The sequence below is a fragment of the Vespa crabro genome, chromosome 2 (assembly GCF_910589235.1).
Source record: "Vespa crabro chromosome 2, iyVesCrab1.2, whole genome shotgun sequence".
Taxonomy (NCBI): Eukaryota; Metazoa; Arthropoda; class Insecta; order Hymenoptera; family Vespidae; genus Vespa; species Vespa crabro.
The window spans coordinates 13,372,278-13,399,229 of NC_060956.1; the positions used below are offsets into that span (position 1 = coordinate 13,372,278).

At 30.3% G+C, this 26,952-nt stretch overlaps 1 protein-coding gene and 2 long non-coding RNA genes across 8 annotated transcripts; 2 read left to right on the forward strand and 1 right to left on the reverse strand.

Annotated features, from left to right (window-relative positions):
• On the forward strand, positions 1 to 25,853 carry LOC124422330 (protein sidekick). Of its 5 annotated transcripts, XM_046958649.1 has the most exons (35): positions 1 to 879; positions 947 to 1,310; positions 13,566 to 13,661; positions 13,841 to 14,020; positions 14,109 to 14,322; positions 14,392 to 14,565; positions 14,650 to 14,858; positions 14,958 to 15,108; positions 16,089 to 16,216; positions 16,315 to 16,425; positions 17,169 to 17,288; positions 17,366 to 17,521; positions 17,600 to 17,726; positions 17,839 to 18,140; positions 18,211 to 18,396; positions 18,495 to 18,800; positions 18,884 to 19,210; positions 19,332 to 19,528; positions 19,607 to 19,816; positions 19,894 to 20,148; positions 20,242 to 20,470; positions 20,562 to 20,864; positions 20,938 to 21,118; positions 21,194 to 21,409; positions 21,484 to 21,680; positions 21,771 to 21,967; positions 22,044 to 22,283; positions 22,367 to 22,564; positions 22,635 to 22,776; positions 22,862 to 23,140; positions 23,447 to 23,467; positions 23,990 to 24,147; positions 24,229 to 24,391; positions 24,466 to 24,794; positions 24,882 to 25,853. In XM_046958649.1, the coding sequence occupies exons 2-35, from the start codon at positions 1,172 to 1,174 to the stop codon at positions 25,122 to 25,124; spliced, it is 6,684 nt and encodes a 2,227-aa protein (XP_046814605.1). In that variant the 5' UTR covers positions 1 to 879; positions 947 to 1,171; the 3' UTR covers positions 25,125 to 25,853. The 5 variants fall into 5 exon arrangements, with proteins under 5 accessions (XP_046814605.1, XP_046814604.1, XP_046814606.1 ...); XM_046958648.1 differs by having other exon boundaries at positions 1 to 1,310; XM_046958650.1 differs by lacking the exon at positions 23,447 to 23,467 and having other exon boundaries at positions 3 to 1,310.
• LOC124422333 lies at positions 2,468 to 9,804 on the forward strand. Of its 2 annotated transcripts, XR_006941842.1 has the most exons (4): positions 2,468 to 3,060; positions 3,325 to 4,763; positions 6,800 to 8,212; positions 8,637 to 9,804. It is a non-coding gene; the product is annotated as an uncharacterized LOC124422333 (long non-coding RNA). The 2 variants fall into 2 exon arrangements; XR_006941841.1 differs by lacking the exon at positions 8,637 to 9,804 and having other exon boundaries at positions 2,472 to 3,060; positions 6,800 to 8,252.
• LOC124422334 lies at positions 9,500 to 11,864 on the reverse strand. The gene is made up of 3 exons (XR_006941843.1): positions 11,162 to 11,864; positions 9,823 to 10,048; positions 9,500 to 9,640 (listed from the first exon to the last, which is right to left on the reverse strand). It is a non-coding gene; the product is annotated as an uncharacterized LOC124422334 (long non-coding RNA).
• Positions 25,854 to 26,952: the final 1,099 nt, after the last annotated feature.

The window sequence follows — 26,952 nt, forward strand, 5'->3', positions numbered from 1 at the left end:
GTAGTTGTCGGTACATATGTACACCGCTGGTACAGTATAGATATAGCGATGCTGCGCGTGATCATGATTTCAACTTTGCACTTCTGCGCGTGAACAGAGCCGTCACCGGACAGTCAACAAAACTTTATAATTCGAATGCTACTCTTGCACCATTCCGATCTCTGTGTGTACATTTTTGTCAAACAACGAAGTCGCTTTGGTTTTGTTTTTTTCATGCTCCTACAGAAATACTTGTGTTCATCAAAATTGTTAAGAAATGTGTCCAGAGTAAAAGACGACGTTGCCAGGTGTTACCAGGTGAATGTGACTATTAGGGCTGTACTACCTGGCACCCTTGCGAAAAAATATCTACAAGGAATTGTGTATGAAATAACGAAGAGAAAAATTTTTACAACCGATCGAAAGCTTATCGAAAAGTATTATTTTCTTATGAAAATTGTGCAAGTGTTTGAAAACGTTAATGATTTCAACGGAATATTAATAGAAAAGATTTTTGAAGAATATCTTCAAAACGATAAATTTGAATTATTTTTAAAAATAATAGGCAAACGTATAATAAAAGTAAACGGTTTCTCAATTGTACGAACCACTCAGGTTGGGCAATTTACATTTGTGAGGATTCACGTGTTTGCTTTTTCGAAGACGAAGATGGAAGAACGTACGGAGGCACGCCTGATAACCCGATAGAACCGGAGATCAACGGGAAATCTCAAAAATGCAGGCGACGATCTCGCTTAATCAAAAAAGTCAAATTATTAGGTGGAACCAAGAGTTTCGCAAACAAGAGGTCGAGAGTGAATAAAGTGACGCTTCTTTATCGAGGCACATAGCATCAACACGTATTTTACTAAGAGCAAAAGGAATGCTACTTGTTAACAGGTGTATACATAATATACTTCTTTCTACACCCGAGCGTTTCTAGAGAAAAAATAAAGACTCTCGTTAGTGTTGAATAGGTGACAATGCAAATTTGAAGATGCGAGAGAACGCAGAGGAAAAGCGCGTAAACGTAGGCGTGATTTCGGTAGCTGTCGCGTGAATTTCTACGAGTTCGACGATAAAATTTAAGGCGTCCAAAACATCGAAACGAGGCAAGAGAAGCTCGGTGCGACGTACTGTGCGAGTGAACGTCGTCATCGCCAATAATTTCTCGGATAGTTAAAATATAAGAATGAAGGTACCGTGGATAAGTACATTGTCGGTATATCCGTCGGATGAGAGATCCGATTCGGAGATAAACGCGAGGATACGAAAATTTCTCTTTACCACTGTCTGCATCGCATGGATCATGAGCAGCGCCTGCGCCACTGGTGAGTTTTCGCGCCTTTTAATAGTTGCTTCTTTTTTCGAATTTATCCAATTTTTACAACGTACTTTTTATTTCCCACATATTATTTAATAACAAGCAAAGATACTATATTTTCAACGGTATACGATGCTTCAAATAACTATGATTCAAAATAATTCTAGTTTGAGATTTATTAAAAAATTATTAACCGAACTATCATTTAATCGAATATTGATAGGATGTCGGGTATCATTCAAATGGCATAATCAACTTCTTTATTCAGATAAATGCTCTTTCGAATTCGTTTTCCATTTTTACATCAATCATTGCTAGATATCCGGTATTCGGTAAAATCAGCCGATAGTAATTAGTATCGTTGCTGCATGCCAACGGTATACGGCATGCTGCGTCATGTGAATGGCATGAAAGCAGGATATATAAGTACGTATACACACGCACGCGTGTGTGTGTATATCTTTCATACGTTAAAATGCTATAAAATGTTTTTGTATCGCTGATAAAGACGAGCCCTGTCTAAAAGATATACATATGTACAATGAAACGTAACTTTATATGTATATATGTATACATATATGTGTCTACTTCTTGATCGAAGTTATGTTAAATTCATATTAATTTAAAAGCTAGATGAAAAGAACTATCCAACTGCAAATTGTCTTTCTCTGGCCTCAAAGCTAACTTTACGTAAATGCGTTTCGCAGTTTCGGAAAAAAAGGAAAAATACGTCGATTTCTTTTAGATTGGAAATCAGCTCACTTAAAATTCCTTTTTCTTTAATATCGTGACATTCAACATTGATTATCTAGATTTTACCTGTTTGCATTTGGAACGAAGACTAGGTAATTTACATGAGAATATAGCGTTTTCATCGTCATAATATCATAATTCATCAACATGATAGTAAAAAATCTGAGAAAATCTCCTTTTAATATATGTCGAGTGTCATTACGTGGGAGTCATCCTAATTGAGATTTATTACCGATGTTAATCCGTCCAATTGTATGAACGAAGTTAAATCGTTGACCTCTTGTCTCGATTACAAAGGATACTAGAGCACGTGCCGATGGAAATTTAGCCTCGTGCCGAGAGAAATTCAGCAACCGACGAGATAATACATCTACGACAGGAAAGAACCACAGAAACAAGTGTGCGTTTGTTATTTTCGATTCGTCTTGATATTATCGTAGTAGTTATCGATGTTTCTCATGGATTTATGACCTAATTTCGATAAGTCTCTTTTAATCATGCGGAGGGTCTGTTATCTTTTTCTTTTCATTATGCATTCTCCATATTTCATAATCCATGGAGAATAAAGTACAAGAAACCATAAACTTATTCAAATTTCGTGGTTCAATGTGAAAATTAGTGGAGCAAACTTTTTGACATATTCGTTACAATCGTTGTGAATATTAACTACTGAAATTACCAGTAGTTAGTCACTCGTACAATATGGTGTCTAAAGTTGATAGTTTCGTGGTTTTGTTACTAGATTTGTTTAAGCGTTAAGTTTGAAGCAAAAGACAAATAATACTGGAAGGAAAAGGGTTGACCCTTCATATCGGACGCTTTTAAGGGTTATCTCTTTATCAGTAGCGTTTTATCTTTTCCAACGTTTATACGAGTAATAAACTAACAATGCTCGTCATTAAGAAGGAATAATTGCTTGAAAATTCTTGCAACAGGCGATCTTGCATCAGAACATTGAGGTTTTGTTGTTTCTGATATTGTTCGTCAATATATTGGGACAGAATGTATGTGTATCATATAATACGTTGAAATTTTGTGTATACGTAAATACATATGTGAATACAAAAGGTACAACGGGCAAATGCATGTTCGATAGGGTGCGATTACTTGCGTAAAAAATAGAGATTTTGATCGATCATGTAATTTCAATGGTTTCAATCATAGATATTTGTTTTTTGATTTTTGCTATAATTTCTGATCGTTAAATGTATCGATCATATTTAATGAGAGTTGTATTGCAGGAGGTAAAAAATTCCTATATTTTTCAGGTTGATGTACAATCTAATATTTTTTAGAGTATAAGAGAATGCGTTGGATAATAAAAGTAAATCGGCAAATATAACGTGAGTACGTAAGCATCTGTTCACAATTTAATGATCGTGCAGTCGTAAAAAAAAAGCGAAAGGAAAAGTGAAGGAGTATCAATTTGCGTATTAGATTGGTAGATGGTTCATTTTCATTTTTTAAATAATCACTATTTTCTCGGTATGTGCTGCATAAGTAAATTATTCGACGAAGGACAGTAATAATCATAAAATGGATGTTGTAATAGTTTAAAACTATTACTCATTTCATAATTCTTTTAAGATAATAATAATAATAACAAATTTTTTACTCGATTTGTATTTGAATTTTCTGCGATTTGCATATCTATTAACATCTTACTAAAGTTAGTATTCTATTATTAAACAATGTTTACGAAGTACGATCCAGAATACGACTAAAATCAAAATACAAGTTAAGATTAATACTCTGTTTTGATCTAACATGAACAACACATAAGACTCAGATCATCGATTTTATCAAAATTTCGTAGGAATATAGTATTGGTATAGAAATAATAAATGCTATTTGGAGACGATTCAGTACTCTATGATTGAAGAGAAATCAGTTTAAATTTTACCATACTGCTTTAGTATCTCGGCAATATATCATTTTCTAAGTATTAGCGTGATTTAGAAGGAAAAACATTAGAAAAACCTAAAAATAAATATTTCAAGGAATATTAATTTTAATAATACACTTGATAGATGAGTTACTGCCGTGATACTAAAACATTGTGGTAAAATTCAAACAGCGATTTTTTTTTCAACAGTTGAGTAATGCATCATTTCTGAATAGCATTTGTTAATTCTATAGCAATACTATAAATCTTACAAAATTTCGACAAAATTGATGACCGAGTCTTGCGTGTTGTCTATGTAAGTCTAGATTCTATATGACGTTCTGTGGCATCATCGAGTGAAGCCACAAGACGACGGCAGCATAGGAAAGTGGTAGATAGCTGGTAAAACGAGAAGAATGCTATAGAAAATGGTAGTGGAGGAGGAGGAAGAGAAGAAGAACGGAGGGCAGTACATGAAGAGGGGAACCTGCTTGCTCGAGGACCAGGCAAAGGCCCTTGTCTTCTATTATGCCTTGGTTGAGCTGACGTCAGTGATAGATACCTTTCCTGGCATTATATACACCCATACTACCGGCATCTACCTTTTACACAGTGCAGCCTTACCCGAACCTCTTCGTACCTACGCCCTTTTTACGTGCGTCAGCCTGCAGATACATCATGGCGACCGCATCGACCTGGAAACACGAGAATTCTCTTCTGCTTCCTGTCAGACGAGATGCTACCGAGGATCGCCAATATAATGTCCAACTAGCGATTGTTTTCCTGTATGAAAGACATAATTCGCTGTAGTTTTTCTTTACGGTATTGTAAATATCTTCTCCTAATTCCATCAACACAATACACCTTTCATATCTTCTCACCAATTATCATCCATGATGCTACCATGAAAGTAACATACAAACAGCTATTTTTGTTTTATCATAATGATATATATCGCATGATGTAGGTATAGTCGAAAGAAAGAAAAAAATCGAGTTGACTTTAAAGTGCAATCTTAGAGCAAAAGAGAGAGAGAAGCGTTGCAATGCTAGCAATTCCGGCCTACTCGAAAAATATCATCGGTGCTGTCTCTCTTCTTTCTTTTTCTTTATCACTGTCTTATCCCTCTGTCTTTCATTCTTTTATCTTAAACAGTAGCAATCTTGTGCTGCTGCTCTTATAGCTGAAGCCGAAATAGGTATGTACGTGTCTGAATGTTCCTACACAAGGCCGGATGCTCTCACCCTCCATACTTCTCCGATCTCTTTCATCCACGCCTTTTATTTCTCAACTTTACGCTCTTTGTTATCACCGTCTTCCTCTCTTCGTGACATTTAATAACATTGGCCGTATCCTTCCAATCTTTCTTTTATAATTCTGGTAGGACACGCACATCTTTGATATGCATTCAAGATAGATTTCAACATGACGTATGACCTACTTCAGAGGATAGATCTAGAATGCAAAAATAACTTAAAAAAAAAATCATAAAGATACGCTTTTCAATTTTTGTTCGGAATTATAATCGTTTTTGTTTCAATAATTTTTGCCATTAACTGAAGAAATTAGTGAAATATCTATACAAATACATATATGTTTAAAAAAAAATCGAAAGATCGACGTTTCCGTAAATTTTTCGGCACTATTGTTCATTAGTTCGAAGTTCATTGGTCAATGATTAGCCATAGTGAAACTTCACTTCAGCACGAATAAGTGCATAAGCGGATAAAAAAGACTTACTCTTAAGGGTATCGTACATCTTCTTGAATCGTGATTTCTTTCTGCGAAACTTAAAAACTTCTTTCTAGTCTTTGTCATTCCTTTTTTTCAGGATGAATATACGAAAAACTTGAAAGTTTAGAAAGTCTTTCAATAGTTTCGTGAGAATCATATCGTTTTTATCATTGATTAATATGCTTATCGATAAGACAGATGAACAGAGCGATCCCGTAGAGTTAGATAGAGGCGGCATTTACCATAATTCCCATTATTATTCCCAATGGAGCTTCTCAGGCAGGAGTGGGGTAATGCCGGTTTTGAGTCTCATGGTAGCCAGTGCAGAGGCCACTGACCGCCCCCGGCAAGGCTTTCTCGTCTTCCACTTTTTGTCCTTTTTGGTTTTATTCTTCGTCTTCCTATAGAAGAGTATGCGTTTGTGTGTATGGATCTGTATGCATGCGTGCTTTTAGTAGACGCATCTAAGAGTCCAAGTAATGATCTCCGAATGACGGATGAGACCCAAGAATCATTCTATGAAACTATAAAGACGGCAATACTTTTTTTCATTTCGGAGAAGAATTAAAAACGATCGACGAGATAAAATGTACTCTCTCTCTTTCTCTCTCTCCCTCCTCCCCCTCTCCCCTCTCTCACTCACTCACTCCTTCACCCCCTTCCCCCTCTATAACGATACAGAAATAGCACATTGATCAAAACAATGATTTATTTTTAATTCGTTATCGTTTATAAATTCATTACGTATTAATTCTATAACGTAGCTTTATTTCTGTTGCCACGAGATAAAAGAAATTGTTGAATCTTGTAATTTCTGACGTACTATATTTTAAGACAGTGTATTATACTATATCATCTTCAAAAGAGGCTGTGAAGTTCATTTATGTACTGTACTTGTATATGTATATATATATATATATATATATATATATATATATATATATATATATATAGTGCTTGCATGAGTTTCCAATAAGGATCAATATTCTCATCTTTACATCGCTAATAAATTTTACTTTTTACATTTAGAATTTTATGAAATGTTTCTATACTTTTAAATATCAACGTCTGGAATATTTTTAACACAACTAAAACTCAATATAAAAGTGGTGAGTTTTTCGCAGAGTGACTCGTCTCAATGGAATCCTTTCAAGACCTGAGACTCTACGTGTTCTAATAGTTAAATAAATTGGATTATCAACTTGTATTGCTACGGTCTAAAATTGTTTAGGCCTGATGCAGATTCTTGTCGAACGAAGAGACTGTCTCGAACGCCTTCAATTTACAACTAGGTATTCAACATTTTTGGTTTCTTTACAGTAAATTGCCTTTTGATACATTGCCAAAGTTGATTAGTCGCTTCTATATATATATGTATATATATTATAGATACGTATAACAAAATGAGGATTTGATAATGATATTCATTTATTTTTTCGTATGTTTTTATATCGTTGAATATTTTTTCCATTGAAGTGTCACTGTATGCAATTGTGTTTTTTATACGTGTTTCTTCATTTTTTGTTACTTCATGTTTGTGAAACATCATAACATAATGTACGTAGGTCTGTTAGGAAGCTAAAATGTCCTAAATAAAAAACGAAAGAACGAGTTTATTCTATGAATTTTTACTTGCTAAATAAGATTTGGATCTGCATAATCATTACCGACTATGAAATTCATGAGCGAATTGCAATAAATGCATTTGGAGCTATTGTTTCAACGTTAACTCAAGACGCTAAATAATAGTCAGTTTTTTTATAATTGTTAAATGGCTTGAAACATTTTCATAGATTTTTGAGCTTTACGTTGATATTTGAAAAGCAAAACCAATGTCATGGGATGTATAATGTGCAGTGAGTTATGTATCATTAATAGATAATATTAATCAGAGTTTCTACAGGATGATTATGGTACTTTGTTCGATTGGAATAAGTACGCGATAAAAGTAAAAGTATTGTTTTTAATAAAAAACCAAAACGAAGAAAAATTCCTTTGGTGGATCAAGAAGATACCAATTTATATTGTATAACAAAGAAAATGTTCAGAACGATGACAAAGACTATATAAAAACATAAGCAACATTATTCTGCACTTTGCTTTTCTATTATTTTTTAAATTAATATTTTCTATTACATTAACATTAATTTAAATTACATAATAAAAAAGTTATTTTTCGAGAATATATTAATATAGTTTTTGTTAAAAATGTAAAAAATCTTTTGTAGAAAATAAGTATAATTTTGTTTGAAGTATTACAATTATTCTTCAAAATTTTCTACATTTCTAAATGAAATTCAATTGAATTGCGTACTTTTCGTTACGGCAGTGATCATCTTCAATGCGTTACAGTGAAAAGTGAAAATATGTACTACCAGTGAATGGACTAACGCATCGACGGTCGGCCATTGCACAATTTACTCTCAAGGTCTCTATCAATAACGGAAATTCTCGGTTACCTGAGCACGAACAGGAAAGGATAATAAAAACGGAATTTTCTGGGCCGTTTTATATAATTTGTACTATGTAATTACAATGTATGTAACTACATTATATATAATACGATTGTAACTTTTATAAAACAATCTTGTAAGATTTTTCAACTTTCTTACAAAGGAATATTCTTATAACGCTAATAATCATCGTTGAAACAAGAATAATTTATAACAGATATATTATTATGGTGGTTACAAATTTTAACCGATAATGTAATTATAGGTTAAATTCTTCTATTTGTTTTGTGACTTGATTGAATAGATGCGATAAAGTTATAAGTGTTTGTTAATAAGAATGATCGATTTTTAATAGAACAATTTGAGAAAAGAATCTTTTGAAAGAATGATCTTGCGATATATCAAAACGATCTGACTATCTCTTTCCCTAATTTGTATCGCAAATACCATCGTAGATGATCTTAATATCAAGAAAATTAAATTTTTATTATAATCGCTATACTTTTAGGGTACACGAGTACGACGTACTATGCTTGAGAGTTGGTTTGAATTGTGGAAGAGAAAGAGGGGAAAGTGGCAATGATGGTCGAGAAAGAGGAAAAGAAAGGGAAATAAGAGAGGGGAGCTCAAGACACAGTCATGCCGTGAGCTAAGTTCGCGAAGGTGATGTACAAAGAGCAGGTTAAAGAAAGAAAGCAAGAAACATGGAAGAAAATTTCTAGTTGCTCGATAGGTAGATTAAGGAAGAAACGATTAAGTCTTGGTTAGGAACGGAGAAAAGTGGGAGAAGTCCTGAGAAACTGGCGTTTACTGCAACCTTAGTTCTGTACGATCTAAAAGACACAATCCGATCCAATGTTAACAAGCCATCCTGTCTCTCGAATTCTTCTTTTTTGGCAGTCAGGCAGGCAAGATATTGCTCTAGTATCATCATTTTTCCGATTTGTATGATATATTACGATAAAAATTAACAAAAAATTTTATTGTAAATATTAAGTATCTGGATCGTAAAAAACAGAAGAGTCTTCAATATTTTGTACTATCTCACTGACACTTCCAGCAATCTATTGTTGCTTTAAAGAACTTCTTTGACGAGACAGAATTTGCTCAAGGTCGTAATATAACACGCTTTAATGCGAAACAATCTTTCGAGACAGACTGTAAGAGCACTTCGTTGTCCGCTTATAAGCTGGTCTCGTGGTATGTATGTATATATATATGCATCTATTTGCTTTTATGAGTTCTCTGACGTTTTCCTCAACAGCTTCTTTGTTGTACAATATAAATTGATCTTATTTTGATTCACTAATGATATATTTTTTGTTCTGTTTTGGCTTTTTAATCGAAGTATAACTTACTTTCTTTACGAGACTTTTTACGTGCTTATTTCAGTAGGGTACAATAACCGTTCCGTAGAAACTCTGGTTAATATTATCGATTAATGACGTAAACTCATTGGACGTCTCGTGATATTCGTTCTCGTTTTCAGTTATTAACGGAAAACTCTGAAATCTATAACAATGTTCTAAATAATTTGACAATTAAAAAAAATCATTATTATAGATATTTCATTTTGAGATATTATTTCATAGCAATTATTGCGAAATTGTTTTACGAATAATAATAATGTTATTTCGAAATAGTTATTTATCAAATAATATCCGAATATTTGTCTTTTACTTAAAAGTGAATACCCATTATAGAGTGTATTTGACTGGCTTAAAATGCGGACGGATCCGTGACATCGATGTAAAAATAATAGTGTACAGCGTCTGCCTTAACCCGTAAAGGTTTCCATCCAAAGGGCTGCTTACCCCATCGCCATGCTTACGAATTTACGTCCCATTTACATATCACGCTGCGGCACATGGACTGACAGCTGCCTCGTTCTTAGTCGATTGTTCATTGAACCTGAAGTGTCTACAAATGAAGGGAAGAGAGAAATAGAGAAAGGAAAAGAGAAGCGGGAGAAAGAGGAGATTCTTTTTATACCGTATTCTCTTTTTTCTTTTGTTTATTTATTTATTTTGTTTGTATTTGATCGTCTTCATTTTCTTCTTATATATGTGATAGATTCACGCATGCATAACAAAATCCACAACTTTAAGTACTAATGGTCTAACTGAACTTATCGGGTGAACATAGTTTCAAGTCAACTTTCTTAATGCCATTGATTACATTACATTACGAAGTGTTTACGTGAATTCGTGCTTTCTTTGCTAAATTTTTAGAGGAACAGAAAATCTCGTAAATTGTTGACAGAATACCGTAAGAATTTCTGATTTATTTACAGCAATCATGCGATAGGAAAAAGAAGTGCAGAAAGATAACGATAGCTGCACAAAGATAAATAACACAATATGCGTATGCAAATTGTTTTCTAGCTGTAATGTAAATTCGTAGATACATACGTACATTCGTTTCTTAAATGACTCTCATAAAAGGTGAACATTATTAAAATAGCTAAACTATTTCCAATAATTTTCTAAGTCCACTTTTGGGACAAGTGGTTCAATATTCGCGTTAAATACGCGTTAAAATGGATGAATTTCTTTTATATTTTTCAACTAAGGATTAACAGCGAGCGGTTATATAAATCTGCCGCATTGTTATATTCTTACCGCATTGTTCACACTCAATAAAATACGAGGCGATTATCCTAACTAAATCCTAGTTTTTTTTTTATGCTGGACCGGCAGTAAACCGTGCGACGACCCTGGGCAAACACGTGGCGCGTACTAATTCGAACGCGTTTCTCAGTACCATATGCATAGCTCTTTTTCTGATTGTATTGACGTATGTATATAAGTGCACTTCATTGCTGAGCGAGTCTATAGGCGATTATTTCAAAACAAACTCTCTAAAAAGAGGCTGACTTGACTCTTCTCCCCTTTCTATACTAGTATTCACCGCTGAGTCATCGATCTTTCGTCGCTCGCACTAGAAAAACTCTCGAATTCGGATCCTCCCCAATTTCTGTGTTCTAATTAATATTATTTCTTCACATTTCTTTCAACTATCCTTTTTACTCACCTTGGGAAAATAAGCAATTTAAAATTCACATCACAAGATGGTTGCCGCATATCGAGGAACTTTTTCCGTTCACTCAACGAGAGATCTCTGCGATTCTCATCAAGTTGTGATCAAATTTCGAAATTTCATTATATTTCGCGAATGAAAACAGCTTGGAAGGATATTAAATATACAAAGAAATAAAGATGTGTTGACTACAATGAACATAATTTAGAAGATAGTTCCATTTTCTCGAATTATTCGTGTCAAGAATAATTTTTATTATTTCAAGCAATTCGCATACGCTCGAATAAGAATAGAAAGAAGGCATACTAATAAATGACATAACACAATAAGACTGGCGACATTTCATACGTGACACCCATATGGTTACGACTATCACAAAACTGGTTTTAGAATGTAGTAAAACACTGGGCGATCTGGACTGGCATTGAACCTCAATGTAATGTACTTGAATGCGATTATAGCTGAGACGATGCTCAATCACGAGCTTATATCGATACGAATTTTACTCATACATGTAGTATGTATGCACTGTAGAAGAAGAAATATTGGTGGCAGTTGAAACGCGTTACTGAGAAACATTTGGCTAGTTGCCAATAATAAAGCGAAACGAACGTTCATGGTCGGTATTGAAATCGAGAATATTTCTGAGAAGTCGAAATAGCTGTCGTAAAAATGATCGGGAAAAGAATTTGTGTTTGATGTAAGTAACATATGATTGTCATGTTCGTTAAAATACCAGAAGTTTATATATTTAAGAATTATTTATATCTTTTGGAATATTTATTTTTATATATACTATTTGATATTTATATATAAAATTCTTTTATAAGATAATATTTATTCTTGTAAGTAATTGCTTGACTTAAAGAAAGTATTTCGAATTTTGTATTACATGCCTTAAATTCAGAATAACTGTCGTTGTTGTTAAGTTGCTAATAGCGTGATATTCAAATTGTGAAAATGATGAAAATTAAAAAAAGAAGATCGAATAAATGCGCCGTTGTTGCATTTGGCGGATACGATTGCGAATTTCACTTCGATTCGGGCGGCTTCGCGTGAGATATCTCGACCGATAATCGGTGGGGAGCCTCTGCAAAACGTTGCGCATTGCGTCTTATGGAACGCAGTCCCTGCTATAGCTTCCGCTGTTCGCTCGTGTGCATAGCTCTTTCCCTGCAGTCTGGGGTGATCAACCTCGGGCTTCCTATGCACTTTATTTTTCATAGAAAAAAAATCAAATATCCTCATTTTAATTTTTTCTTGTTTTCATATTATATAAAAACAATAAGAAATTGGAATAAATTTGATTAGTTCTTTTTTTTGATAAATATATAAATTAAGTAGCGTCAATAATGCTAAAAAGTTCATGTTTCAGTTTTACAGAAAGAGATGATACTTTTAATTACATCAACTTCCTATATCCTAACATTATCTCATTATTTTATAAACTAAATGAAAGTTTTTTAAAAATGCTCTAGAGATAAACTACTCGCTGATGGTAAAAATCCATCGTTGACATTCTAAACTTGCCCTCTTTAAATGCACTCATTCCACTTTAGTGTAACAGCTGGATCGCTTAAAATAGAGATTCGGTACTTCATCAGCATATATCTTGGAGTTTAAGCATAGTGGAAACACTGGCTTCAAGTGTAAATTAATAATAAATAAAACAAATATATCAATTATTATTCGATATCTTTGAATTTTTTTTTCCAGGGGTAATAATTTTAGTAAAATAATAAATATTTTAAATAATATTATAAATATTAATTTTTATTGGTCTTTTAAATCAGTTAAATGCATTTTACAAGATATATAAAAACATTTTATCTAATAAATACTATTTTTCTGCTAATTCTATACAAATTTAAATCAATATGATTTTACTCAATATATATTATTGTATACTATACTATATTTTTAAGATGATAAAATACTAATTTATATTCTCTCTTTGCGTCCTCTATATACCGTAACAGCGTTCTGCTTTACTGATTATATGAACAGAAAAAAATAATAGCGATTGATGTTACACAGAATATATGTCTTTACTATTAAAACCTAACAATTATTTATATAACATAATATTTACATAACAATCCATAAAGAAGTTTGGTGTCAAAAATTTGATTTTTTGTTACATTATTACTGTTAAGGATTAAAAACAAAAGAAAAGTGTGAATAGGTAGATATTAAAAAGCCAAGTCACGTAGATGTAAACTGACATGTGATAACCCCAACTTTATTACGGTCTAATGATTTTAAAATAGAGTTGGATAGTAGAATTGGATAGGTTATGTAAATTTATAAATTTACATAAACATATATTAATAATAATTATTAACATTGAATAATATATATTTCTATGTTTTATAATATTTAACATATTGTTTTGTAGAACCGCTTCAAGAGCCACGATTTACAACACAACCTTCCAGTAGTGGTAATATTCTTAGTGAACATCGTAAAAAATTTCTACAATGTCAAGCAAGAGGTGAATATAAAATTACTTTAAAATAATTTATTTTAATACCCTTATTATGTGTACAATATTGTAAAATTAAATTGTGTAAATATGTAAATTCAATAAATAACATTAATAAGTTATTGATAAAAGGTTATGTTCATCTAATTATGTTCATCTAATTATAATAATTTAATTTCCCTGTGTAGGATACCCACAACCAAAGTATCAATGGTTTAAAAATGGTAAAGCCCTTAGTAATGAGCTCACTTCAGAACCTTACTTTCGAATTGAAAGTACACATAGAGAAGATGCAGGGGTATATCATTGCGTTGCTACAAATAGTGTAGGATCTATATTTAGTGAACGAATTACATTCACAGTAGCATGTAAGTTTTTTTCATATCTTCCATGAAAAAAATAATAGTATTGGATAACCAATAACAAAAAATTTTATTATCACTTTTATATCCTTAGATATGGGTTTATTTGAAGATCTCACAAGGAGAATAGTAACTGTAGAATCAGGTAGTGCTGCCATTTTAGAGCTACCACCAATTGAAAGTCATCCAATACCTGATGTGACATGGTTTACTTCTGATGGATCATTATTATATGGCATAAAATATGCAACCACAGATCATAAACTACTTATTCTCAATGCTTCAGAAGAAGATCAAGGTTTATACAGGTTTGTAAACTTATAGTACAATTTTTTAAAGGCAAACTGCTATCTTTTACTATGTTCAATATTTTCTAGAGCCAAAGCTATTAACACGCAATTAGGAAAGGAAGAGAATAGTCCATTTTTCAAATTACAAGTTATAGGAGATCCCAACATTGAAGTAGCTCCTACCATTATAGTAAGACCACAAAATACTCAAATATTAAAGGATCAAGATGTTACATATATACATTGTATTGCAAATGCTAGGTATAATGAATCTATAAATTACAAGATGAGTCTATATGTTTTTTTATATAATATATATAAAATAAAACTTTATATTTTATATAGATCACTTCATGAATTAAGAACGTTATGGACAAAAGATGGTATATCTATTGAGAATTCCAGAATATCATACAGTTTCAATGATTCATGGAATAGAACCTTAATATTAATTTCTGCCAACATAACTTATAATGGCATATATTCTTGTCATGTTGATTTAAGAAGTGGTGGTTATCCAACTGTAAATGCAAGTGCTAAAGTTATTGTATATGGTATGATTAATAAAAAATATTTTTTATATTTACCTAATATTAGTAATTTTGCATATGATTATCTGTTATTATTATTGACTAAAAAAATATTTGTTATAGAAAAACCAACATTTATAACAGAGTTAAAGAGGGAAACTTTGAGTGATTATGGTTCAACTGTTACATTATCTTGTGATGCTGTTGGTGTTCCACCTCCAAAAATAAGTTGGTTTTTTAATACTGAACCTATCAATCATCTACTAGGGTCTAGGTAATATTCTAAACAATGTTAATATTACAAATTTAATGATTTTTATGATTAATATATATACTGGGTGTCCCGGGGTTTAACGACCAAGCTACAGGAACATATTCTATAAGTGGAAATAAAAGAAAAACGTTATTTGAAGTTTGGTTAGGACTCTTTATTACAAAGTTATAAACAAATGAAATTCAAATAGATAACAACATATTTTCCTAAATGAATTTTGTAATTGGTATATGAAAGCAGTAGAAAAGAACAATTTTTTCTTACCAAGGATATGAAAAAATTGTTCCTTTCAAACCATTTAATATGAATTTCGATGGATGGGTATGCTTAGTGATCTGCTCATTGGTCCATTTTTTCTGCCTGAGAGATTGATGATTCCTATCAAACGATTTACTAATTTTGATAAAAGACGTACCACTACAGTTTCGCTAAAATAGTTAGATACAGTTAGATGGTTATCCATCTCACCATGCTAGATCAGTTAGAAATTGGTTGGATAAAAATTATAGTTACAGGTAGATTGATCGAAGGGGATCAGTTCTATAGCCCCTGAGATCAACAGATTTAATACCTCTTGATTTTTACCTATGCGGAACTTTAAAAGATAAAATTTATCGTACAGAAGTGATTTCACATGAAGAATTAATACAACGAATTAATAACTTTGTTACTGAAATGAAATAAAATTTTCAGAAAATTTGTGCTGTAATAAAGTTTATATTCACATGCAAGGAAGATATTTTAAAGTGATAAGATAAACACGTTTGACTTTTCATATTTTGCGAAGGAAAATACACTCTTACCTATTTCAATTTCATTTGTTTGTAACTTTCTAATAAAGCGTTTCTAATCGAACTTTAAATAATATTTTTTTCTTATTTCCATCTGTAGAATATGCTTCTGCAATTTGGCCTGTAAATATTGGGATACCCTATATATAAAAATCTTCTTTATATTAATGTAATAATAATATTTTTTAGGTATGAAATTGAAAAAGATGGATCTCTTATAATCAAAAAATTATCTATGGATGACTCTGGAATGTTTCAATGTCTTGCTTCAAATGATGCTGGGGAAGCATCTAGTTACACATGGTTGAAAGCTAAAAGTAAGCTATTTTGTAAGCTATTTCATAAGGAATTCGTTTTCTACATTTTATTATATCAACATATTATACATATAAATGATACTTTTTTTACGGAACAGAAGAATTGAGAAGCTATCTGAAAAACAGAGTTATTCGCTGGGCAGCTGGCTATAGTGTAGTCCGAGCTCGCCAGCCTGATCGCCGTTTTAAGTTCTCTCAATATTTAGCCAGTAAGAGACATGTATTTTCAGCACTAAAAATTTTTTTATATTTATTTTTTACGCACATATTGGAATCCATATTGTCAATTAATGGTCTTACTAGTTATTTTTATATATTATTAAAAAAGTTTTTTTTATAATTGTTAAAAAGTACGAATTTTTTGTAGTCTTTAAAAGTATATTAAAATATCTAGATATTTAAAAAAGTTTGACTATGTTGCCTTGTTATATATTTTCATTCACGAGTGGTATAAGTTATTAATTATATGAATGATCTAATAATTGATCATTCATTCTTCATATTTCTACTGCTTTTAAAAGTATTTAAACATATTTAATATTGCTTGCTGGATCTTATTTAATTAAAATCAAGCATTTAAATCTTGGTAATAGAGAAATATATTTTTTTGTATGTTTGCACATTCTTATTTCACTTCCCGACTATTAGAAGCACGTTTAATAGCACAGTTAGAATGTTTGTATGAAGTGCACGTTTTACCTTTAGCTTAGGTTTGAATTTCTTTAACTTACTTGCTTATTAAATAGTATATCGTTTCAGTTATAGATCTGAATAAAAGTTTAATCCTCAGATAAGATGATTTATGAGTTATATGTATAAATTATTATTAATAGTTGATGAGGTATGGGTATAGAAAACTTTTTTTTATATTCTGTAGTTCAGAGGTACTTTTTGAATTATATTATATGATTTAAGATAAATAAAATAATCACATGAATATTTTTATTTACAGCATCTGGGCCAATTATGGAAAATGGTCCACAAAATTTAACTGTATTAGATGGAAAGGATGTAGTATTAACTTGCAATGCTATTGCAGCACCAATACCTAATTCTACATGGATTTATAATGGTAATAAAAATATAAAAAAATTAGATTATTAACATTCAAATCAATTTTATGCTCACTTCCTATATTGTATTTTTTAGATACAATGCCTGTTGAAATTGCTGGAAGAGTACAAGTTATAGAAAATGGCGATCTTTTAATTGCAGCTGTGAAACTAAATGATGCTGGTAAATACACTTGTATTCGTGCAAATGAAGCTGGTTCTGTTAATGGGTCAGCATTTGTCACTGTACTCGGTAAATTTGTAAACAATTATTTGAAACATCATAAGGCTTTTAAAGAATTATATATTATATAATTTTTTTGTGTTACAGTTCGAACACAAATTATTCAGCCTCCAGTTGATACTTCTGTTCTTCTTGGCCATACTGCTGAATTACAATGTAAAGTTTCAAATGATCCTAGTGTTTTATATGATATTGCATGGTTTCATAATGCACAGTAAGTATTTTTTATAATTATAAGAATGTAAATATTATAGTATTATATATAGTTTTATGTTGAAGGTATTACGTTTTCATGTATGATTATTAAAATTTTGTTTTTATTTTAGAGTGATAAATACACAAGCTAGTCAAAGAATAAAAATGCGTAATGATGGCACATTAGAAATTATTGCCGTACGTGCTTCTGACGTAGGAGAATATACGTGTTCTGTCGTTTCTCCAGGCGGTAATGAAACACGTTCTGCACGACTTAGTGTAATAGAAATACCATTTGCTCCTATAAATGTTATGGCTGATCGAGTAGAACGAATTTCACCTCGTACAATAAATGTTACTTGGGTGCCAGGATTCGATGGAAACAGTCCTATAAAGAAGTTTAAAGTGGAACGTCGTGAAGTTCCTGAATTAGGTAAGTTTTATACAATATAATAAAGAAGCAATTATAATATCAATACAAGATTTTTAAACACATATTTCAGGACCTATACCTGATCCTTTATTAAATTGGTCTATTGAAAGAGACAATATATCAGCTCAAAATCGATGGATATTGCTAAATAATCTGAAAGCAGCTGCAGCATATCAATTTCGTGTGAGTGCAGAAAATAGTGTCGGTGAAGGACCTCCTTCGGATCCAAGCAATGTTGTTGTTCTTCCACAAGAACGTAAATATTATATATATATATATATATATATATAATTATATTTTTTAATGGTTATATTATTAAAGTTTTATAATTATTATGTAATATGTATTTCACAGCTCCTTCTGGGTCACCAATAGGTTTTGTTGGATCTGCCAGATCATCGTCAGAAATAATCACACAATGGCAACCACCACTCGAAGAATTTCGTAATGGTCATATTTTAGGATATTTACTAAGATATAGACTATATAGATACAATGACAGCCCATGGACTGTTCAAAATATTACCAATGAAGCTCAAAGAAATTATTTAATAAGTGATTTAATAACATGGAAAGATTATATAGTGCAAATTGCAGCATATAATGACAAGGGTGTGGGTGTATTTACAGAAGAATTAAAGATAAAGACAAAAGAAGGAGGTAGAGTCAACTGATAGTTTTATTATTGACTTATATAAGAAATATGTATAAATAATTTATATAGAATATATATTTCACTTTAGTACCTGAAGCTCCACCTACTAATATTAAGGCAAAAGCAATTAATTCTACTGCAGTAAAAGTTTGGTGGAAACCTCCAAATCCTCAAAAAATTAATGGAATAAATCAAGGTTATAAATTACAAGCTTGGACAGAAAATAGTTTATCAGAAGCAAATGAATACAAAGCAATGACTGTACCACCGAGTTTACTTGATCCTCTAGCTGAACAAAGTGCTATTTTTGTGGATTTAAAGAAATATACTTTGTATAATATAACTGTGCTATGTTTTACTGATCCTGGAGATGGTGAAAGAAGCATTCCTATTGAAGTTCGCACATGTGAAGATGGTATAAATTTTTTATTTACAACTTATTTTATGGTTTATGTGATATATTATACTTATAAATATTTTTAATGCTAAATTTTACTTGATGCATTGTTTGATTTATGTTGTTTTACTTTTTGAAGTACCTGAAGAAGTAGAAAATTTACAATTTGATGACATAAGTGATCGTGCTCTTACTGTAAAATGGAATCCTCCAAAAGAAATAAATGGAGTACTTATATGCTATCAATTAAAATATATGATCAAGGACTTACCAGAATCTCTCAAAACTGAAAATTTCACAGCAGATATTCAATCAACAAAAGTGGAACATTTGCAAGTAATTATTTTTAGAAAATTATTATATTAGTACAATTTTGTTCATGTCATAAAATATTATATTTAATTCGTCTTGCAGGCCTTGACTCATTACAAATTTGAAGTTATTGCTTGGACTTCAGTAGGACCTGGTAAATCTAAAGTTGCTATTATACAATCTGGTGTAGAACCTGTTTTACCTGAGCCACCAACTAAATTGGCATTATCTAATATTGATGCATTTTCTGTGGTATTACAATTTACTCCAGGTTTTGATGGAAACTCTTCTATAACAAAGTGGATAGTACAAGTTAGTTTTAAATGATTTTTGAATTATAATTTTATTTGGAATTATCAAAAGAAGAAATCGTTTTGATATTTGTTTAGGCGCAAACAGCACGAAATTCAACGTGGTACAACATTTATGAAGTTTCTGACCCTGATGCTAGTACAATTTCAGTTGGTAGTTTAATACCTTTTATGCAATATAAACTTCGTTTGATAGCTAATAATGTTGTTGGTCTTTCACGGCCATCAGAACCAACAAAAGTATTTCAAACTATTCAAGCACCACCTTCTCATCCTCCAAAGAATGTTACAGTTCGAGCAATGAGTGCTACAGAGTTGCGTGTTAGATGGACTGTAAGTTTACGTAGTTCATTTATCAATAATAATATATTTCATAGTAATAATTGTGTTAATGTAATATAATAATTTTAATGTACTTCTATATAGCCTTTACAGCAAGTTGAATGGTATGGAAATCCACGTGGCTATAATATCGCTTATATAGAACTCCGAACGAACATATCAAAAAATATTACTATAGAAGATCATACTGCAAATTCTTATATTCTAGAAAATATGAAAGGTTATGCACTTTATGAAATAGTGATGCAAGCATTTAATGATGTTGGATCCTCTCCATTAAGTCCTAAAGCTATTGAAAGAACTCGTGAATCAGGTAACTTTGTAAACTTTATATTTATTATTCAAGATTGTGTAGATTAATATTCAGAATATAAAAAAATGATAATATATAATTTTTTTTATAGTTCCTTCCTCTGGACCAGTTAGTGTAGAAGCAAATGCTACTTCTTCTACAACTATACTCGTTAAATGGGGTGATGTACCCATTGAACATCAAAATGGATTAATAGAAGGTTTTAAAGTTTACTATGGAGCCAACTCTAGATCACCGTTTCAATATAAAAATATTCCAAGTAATACAACGTTCACAACAACTTTAACAGAATTACGAAAATTTGTGCAATATCACGTGCAAGTATTAGCTTATACAAGATTAGGTGATGGTACTTTGAGTATGCCCCCGGTGCGAGTTCGAACTTTTGAAGATGGTATAAATAAATTATTTTAAGATATATATATTTTTTTTGCATGCAAAGTTCTTTCATTAGAATTTTATTTTAGCTCCTGGACCTCCGTCAAACGTATCTTTTCCTGATGTGAGTTTTAGTACAGCACGCATTATATGGGACACTCCAGATGATCCAAATGGAGAAATTCTTGCATATAAAGTCATGTTTCATCTTAATAATAGTCAAGATCATCAATTCTCAAAAGAATTTCCAGCTTCAGATAGAACCTTTAGGTAAAATTACTGGTGATGTAATATTAATATATATAAATATTATTTATGAATTTAAATATTTCGTTTTTTTTACAGAGCTACTAGTTTAGAACCAGAAAGATATTATATGTTTTCCGTCACAGCACAAACACGATTTGGATGGGGTAAAACAGCATATGTTCTTGTATTTACAACAAATAACAGAGAACGACCTCAACCTCCATCAGTGCCTCAAATAAGTAAATCACAAATACAAAGTCGTCAAATAACATTTAGTTGGACACCAGGTCGTGACGGTTTTGCTCCTTTAAGGTATATTGATCTATATTTTAAGTATTAGATATAAAATTAAATAAAAAAATTGAAAATATCCATATCTGTAATAGATATTATACGGTGCAACAGTCGGAAAATTCTGGACCATTTCAAACGATTCCTGAAAGAGTGGATCCCTCCTTAACATCTTACACTGCAAATAATTTAAAACCGTTTACGTTATACCAATTTCGTATACAAGCGACTAACGATATAGGACCTTCAGATTGGAGTACAGAATCAATTCCAGTACAGACATTACCAGCAGGTGTGTAAATTAATATAAATCATGAACATAAGTAAGCAGTATATACATTATACAATATAGTTAAGTATCATTTATAAAATTTTTATATAGCTCCTTCACGAGGTGTAACTGGATTAAAAGTTGTACCTATCACAACATCAAGTGTAGAAGTATATTGGAATACTATTGATGAGATATATTGGAGTGGTGATCACAAAACAGGTGGTTATCGTGTAGTTTACCAACCAGTATCAGATTTTCCAATAGCTCTTCAAGCAACTCCAAAAGAAGATATTTTAGGAATAAAGGTTTGTTTAAACTTCTTTGTTTCTTTAAAGATTTTTTTTTGTTATAAAACAAATGCATTTATTTACTCTATTATAGGAAACAAAAATGATATTAAGTGATTTGACAGAAGATAGATATTATGAAATTATAGTGCTACCATTTAATTCTGAGGGAGAAGGTCCGCCAAGTCCTCCAGTTACTGTATATGTAGGTGAAGCAGTACCCACCGGAGTGCCTCAACATGTTAAAGCTGAATCAATTTCTTCTACAGAAGTTTTATTACGTTGGAAACCTCCACAAGCAAATATGCAAAATGGAGATCTGCTTGGATACAAAGCAAGTTATTTCAGTTTTATCTATGTAACTATTTTATCTATTTATATTAATTAATATTAAATTTTTTAATTTATTGCAAATAGATATTTTACCTGGTAACTGATTCGCCGCAAAAATTAGAAAAAAAACAAGAAGAAGAAATAGAAGTTGTACCGGCATCTTCTTTAACTTATAGCTTAGTTTTCCTTGATAAGTATACAGAATATCGTATACAAGTATTAGCATTTAATCCTGCTGGCGATGGTCCACGATCTCCAGCAACTACTGTGAGAACAAAACAAGTATGTAATGGCAAACATTTATTTAACATAATTGATATATATTATATATAAAAATTTATGCAATTTCTAGGATATACCAGGACCACCTAACAACTTACGATTTTCCGAAATTACAATGACAAGTTTACGTGTATCGTGGGAATCTCCAAAAATGCGAAATGGTGAAATAATTGGTTATGTAGTAACTTATGAAACAGCAGAACAAAATGATCGTAGGTTTTTCTAGTTTTTTATATTACATTATGAATATATAAAATATTGATCTCTTTATATTAAATTATCGATATATTATTAAAGGTTTTAGTAAACAAGTCAAGCAAAAAATAACAGAAACTAGTTTACTCATTCAATCTTTAGAAGAAGAAGTTATGTATACTTTCATGGTTCGAGCACAAACTATTGATTTTGGACCTTCAATATGTGGTAATGTTACCACTGGACCACAAGATGGTTCTCCAATGGCACCTAGTAATCTTGCTGTTACTAAAACTGTTTCAAGTGTAGAATTGCAATGGGCAAATGGAGCTTCTGGAAAAGGACCTATTTTAGGATATTACATTGAAACGAGACGTAAAGGTAAAAGTAATCTTTCTTCCTTGTAATACCTTATAATACCTTTTTATTTAAAAAAGAATAATAAAAAAGAATTGATAAATTATTTCTATATCTTCATTATAATTTAATAATTTATCAAATTTTGAGAAAGTACAGAATATTAATCTAACTTATACATTAATATTTTGTAATATATAATTATACATTATATTTTATAATATAATATTTTATAATATAATATTTTATAATATAAATATTTTATACGCTATTATATTTTTATTTATTTTTCATATATGTATTAACTCTGATCTTTTTGTAACAATACAGCAATGGAAGAGTGGCAGCAGTGTAAGTGTCGCTGCACGTGTATTTGCTGAAGATGAATCATTATATTAGATTTTTTTAATAATAACATATACATTAGTAGAAAAAAATAGTTACTTTTTTGATAAATATATATGCTAGATTTGATGTGTACATTCAAGTATTACTAAAGTATATCTTTTTGTAAATATTTTGATTTGATTACTTTTTGATCTAAAAATATTTAGTACATACATATTTAACAAAATGCATGATCATGTTCCGGCGTGACATTGTTTAAAAATCTTATTAGACATTATTAAAATTATGCTTAGCAAGATTTAATTCTAAGTTAATCTTAATATTTCCCTTTTATTAGTATTAATATATATTTCATCCTTATACTGTTCATATGTGATAACTATTGATTTCAACTTTTTTATTAACTTAATAAATATTATACATTTTATATATTTAATGTTTAATTTATTTAATTAGTTTCATTTTTATTAAAATTTATTAAAATAATTATTAAAATAAATGTATTCTTTTGTTTATGCTATATAGATGATACACGTTGGCAAACAATAGTTCGCAGTAGTAATGGACCTTTGACAGAATACACAGTGTCTTATCAAAATTTACTTCCATCTACTTCATACCTGTTCAGAGTAATATCTTATAATCGATATGGCATTAGTTATCCAGTGTATTCTACGGAAACAGTATGTGATTTGTTTATACTTTTTTAATATTATTAACTATATTGGCTTTGTTAATTAATATTTACTTTATTTATCATGTAGATTTTAACACCTTCAAAGTTATATCTGGAATATGCTTATTTACAACATAAACCATTCTACAGGCAAACCTGGTTTATGGTAACATTAGCTGCTACATCAATCATTATTATAATTATGGTTATAGCAGTTTTATGTGTAAAGAGTAAAAGTTACAAATATAAACGTAAGTTAATACTTATAAGTATTATTATAATTTTACCATGATGTTATAGCAATATAATGTTATATAATCTTTAGAAGAAGCGCAAAAAACTCTTGAAGAGTCTATGGCCATGGATACTGATGATAGACAAGAATCAGATTTGGAATTATATCGATCACGACAAGGAGCTGGTAGTGGGATAACTGCAGGAAATAATTGTGGAACCTTAAGCAAAAGAAATACATTAGCACGAAAATCTATGCATCCACCTCCTACTACAATGTTAGGTAAATCTCCTCCTAGACCTTCACCTGCTTCAGTTACTTATCATAGTGATGAAGAAAGTCTTAAAGGCTATGATGAAAATCCTGATGACAGTAGTGTCACAGAAAAACCTTCAGAAATCAGCTCTACAGATTCTCAGGTATTATTTGTTATTTAATAATCATTTATTAATCATTTTCAATTACATTTATTATTCATTTATAATTACATCATATACATGTTTCAGGGTTCTGAGAGTGAAAATGAAAGTGTACAGTCAGATCCACATTCCTTCGTGAATCATTACGCAAATGTAAATGATTCATTAAGACAATCTTGGAAACGTCAGAAACCAGTAAGGAATTATTCTTCATATACTGATTCTGAACCCGAAGGTAGTGCAGTTGTTAGTTTAAATGGTGGACAAATCATTATGAATAATATGGCTCGATCAAGAGCTCCATTACCTGGTTTTTCATCATTCGTATGATCAGAATGTAATAGTTAAAATTAAATAAGTATTAAATACGATTAAGGTATATCCTTAACATGACAATATCTAAAGCATGACTTTAAAAATGACTATATCTAAAACATGACTTTAAAAATGACTATATCTAAAACATAACTTTAAAAATGACTATATCTAAAACATGACTTTAGAGCAATATCATTTTTCTATATAGAGTTAAAGACTTATATGGAAACACGGGTTTACAAGTGTTTCACACATGCAAAAGTTGTAGAGTTTATAACTTCAACTTTAAAGCTTTTGACATCCTCGTATTGTGATATATTGATACACGCGCGCGCTCACATATACACATTATTTATCATTTAAAGTAATATTGTTTTTCATATACAAATACAATATAATTTTCATTCGATAATATGTAGTATATCATACAGATTTGTGGTATACGTAATGAATGTGTATCTCTTTTTTATTTTATACTATCATTCCTTACTTATTTCAAAAATAATGAGAACATGTAAAATAATTTTTAGTAATATTTCAAGATCTATATTTATAGACAAAAGGATATATGAAATGCAAGATAAAGAATAATTATGATGTTTTAACATTGGTTGTGAATGATAAAATAGTATGAATTTTGTATTAACATCTGAAATGTTTAGTTTATTACATATAAAGAATGTTTTCCATTTCGTAAGAAATCTGTTCATAGATATAAATAAATGAAGTATCTACTTGGAAGTACATGCAATTTTATAATATCGTCCATCATATCATTTCTTACTATTTGTATTAAACGTTATTTGCATCATATTTCAAAGTATGAATTTCTGACTACAAATATGATGTAGAAAGAATGTATCAATGACAGGGTAGCACTATTTCACCAAAATTAGTGTTATGACATTTTGTAAGAAAATACATGTGCATGATGCTAAAAAAAAAAAAATAAAATTGAAATCCCAGGCGATAGTGAAGTATATGTATATATGCTAGTTTTCAAATCAATACTATCAATATAGTGAATTATAATTCTAATATTATTACAATTAATATTGTAAAAAAAATAATATGATAAATACTTTTATGAAACAATTTTTTATATGGATTTTTAACATAAAATGCTATGTTGTTAGCAAACACATATATGTATGTTTATCATGTATATATATATATATATATATATATATATATATATATATATATATATATATGATATAATATGTATAATATTTCACGCAAGTAATATGATGATGTAAATAATTTTTTATTTCTTTCTACTATTTTTTCTTCAGTTAAAATATATTTTGTTTTTCCTTTTGTAGATCATCTGGGATTTTAACTCTTAATTAAGAATTTAATTATTATAAATAATGTTTTTAGGGCAATGCACTGATAATTATCAGTTTTAAAGACTCTATTATTATTCAAAGTTATATATTATTGGTAAAATTATAAATTATTACAGAGAATATAAAATGCAGAAATGGAACATATAAAAACATAAAATCTGCCTCATATTATCATACCAAGTATTTTAAAACTGTAAAATGCAATTTATGAGCACTAATATTTAATATACGATTACTATCCATTAGAATATCTCTGATAAGCAATTCAGATTAATAAATCTAAAACTATAAATGCTACACATATATGAGATAGTGATATTGTATATATATATATATATATATATATATATATAAAATATATATATATATATATATATATAAAATATATATATATATATATATATATATATATATTTTATTTGGAAAGGAAATTAATGTATTACACATAAAAATTAAATTCTATGCTTTATGTTGATCTAAATAATCCG

What these genes read in the sequence shown, in the direction of transcription:
- LOC124422330 (XM_046958648.1), top strand. Translation starts at nt 1,172, where the DNA reads ATGAAGGTACCGTGGATAAGTACATTGTCGGTATATCCGTCGGATGAG. An exon ending in AGTTGCGTGTTAGATGGACT is followed by an intron (nt 20,149 to 20,241) that starts GTAAGTTTACGT and finishes ACTTCTATATAG; the next exon opens with CCTTTACAGCAAGTTGAATG. An exon ending in AATGGAAGAGTGGCAGCAGT is followed by an intron (nt 23,468 to 23,989) that starts GTAAGTGTCGCT and finishes TATGCTATATAG; the next exon opens with ATGATACACGTTGGCAAACA.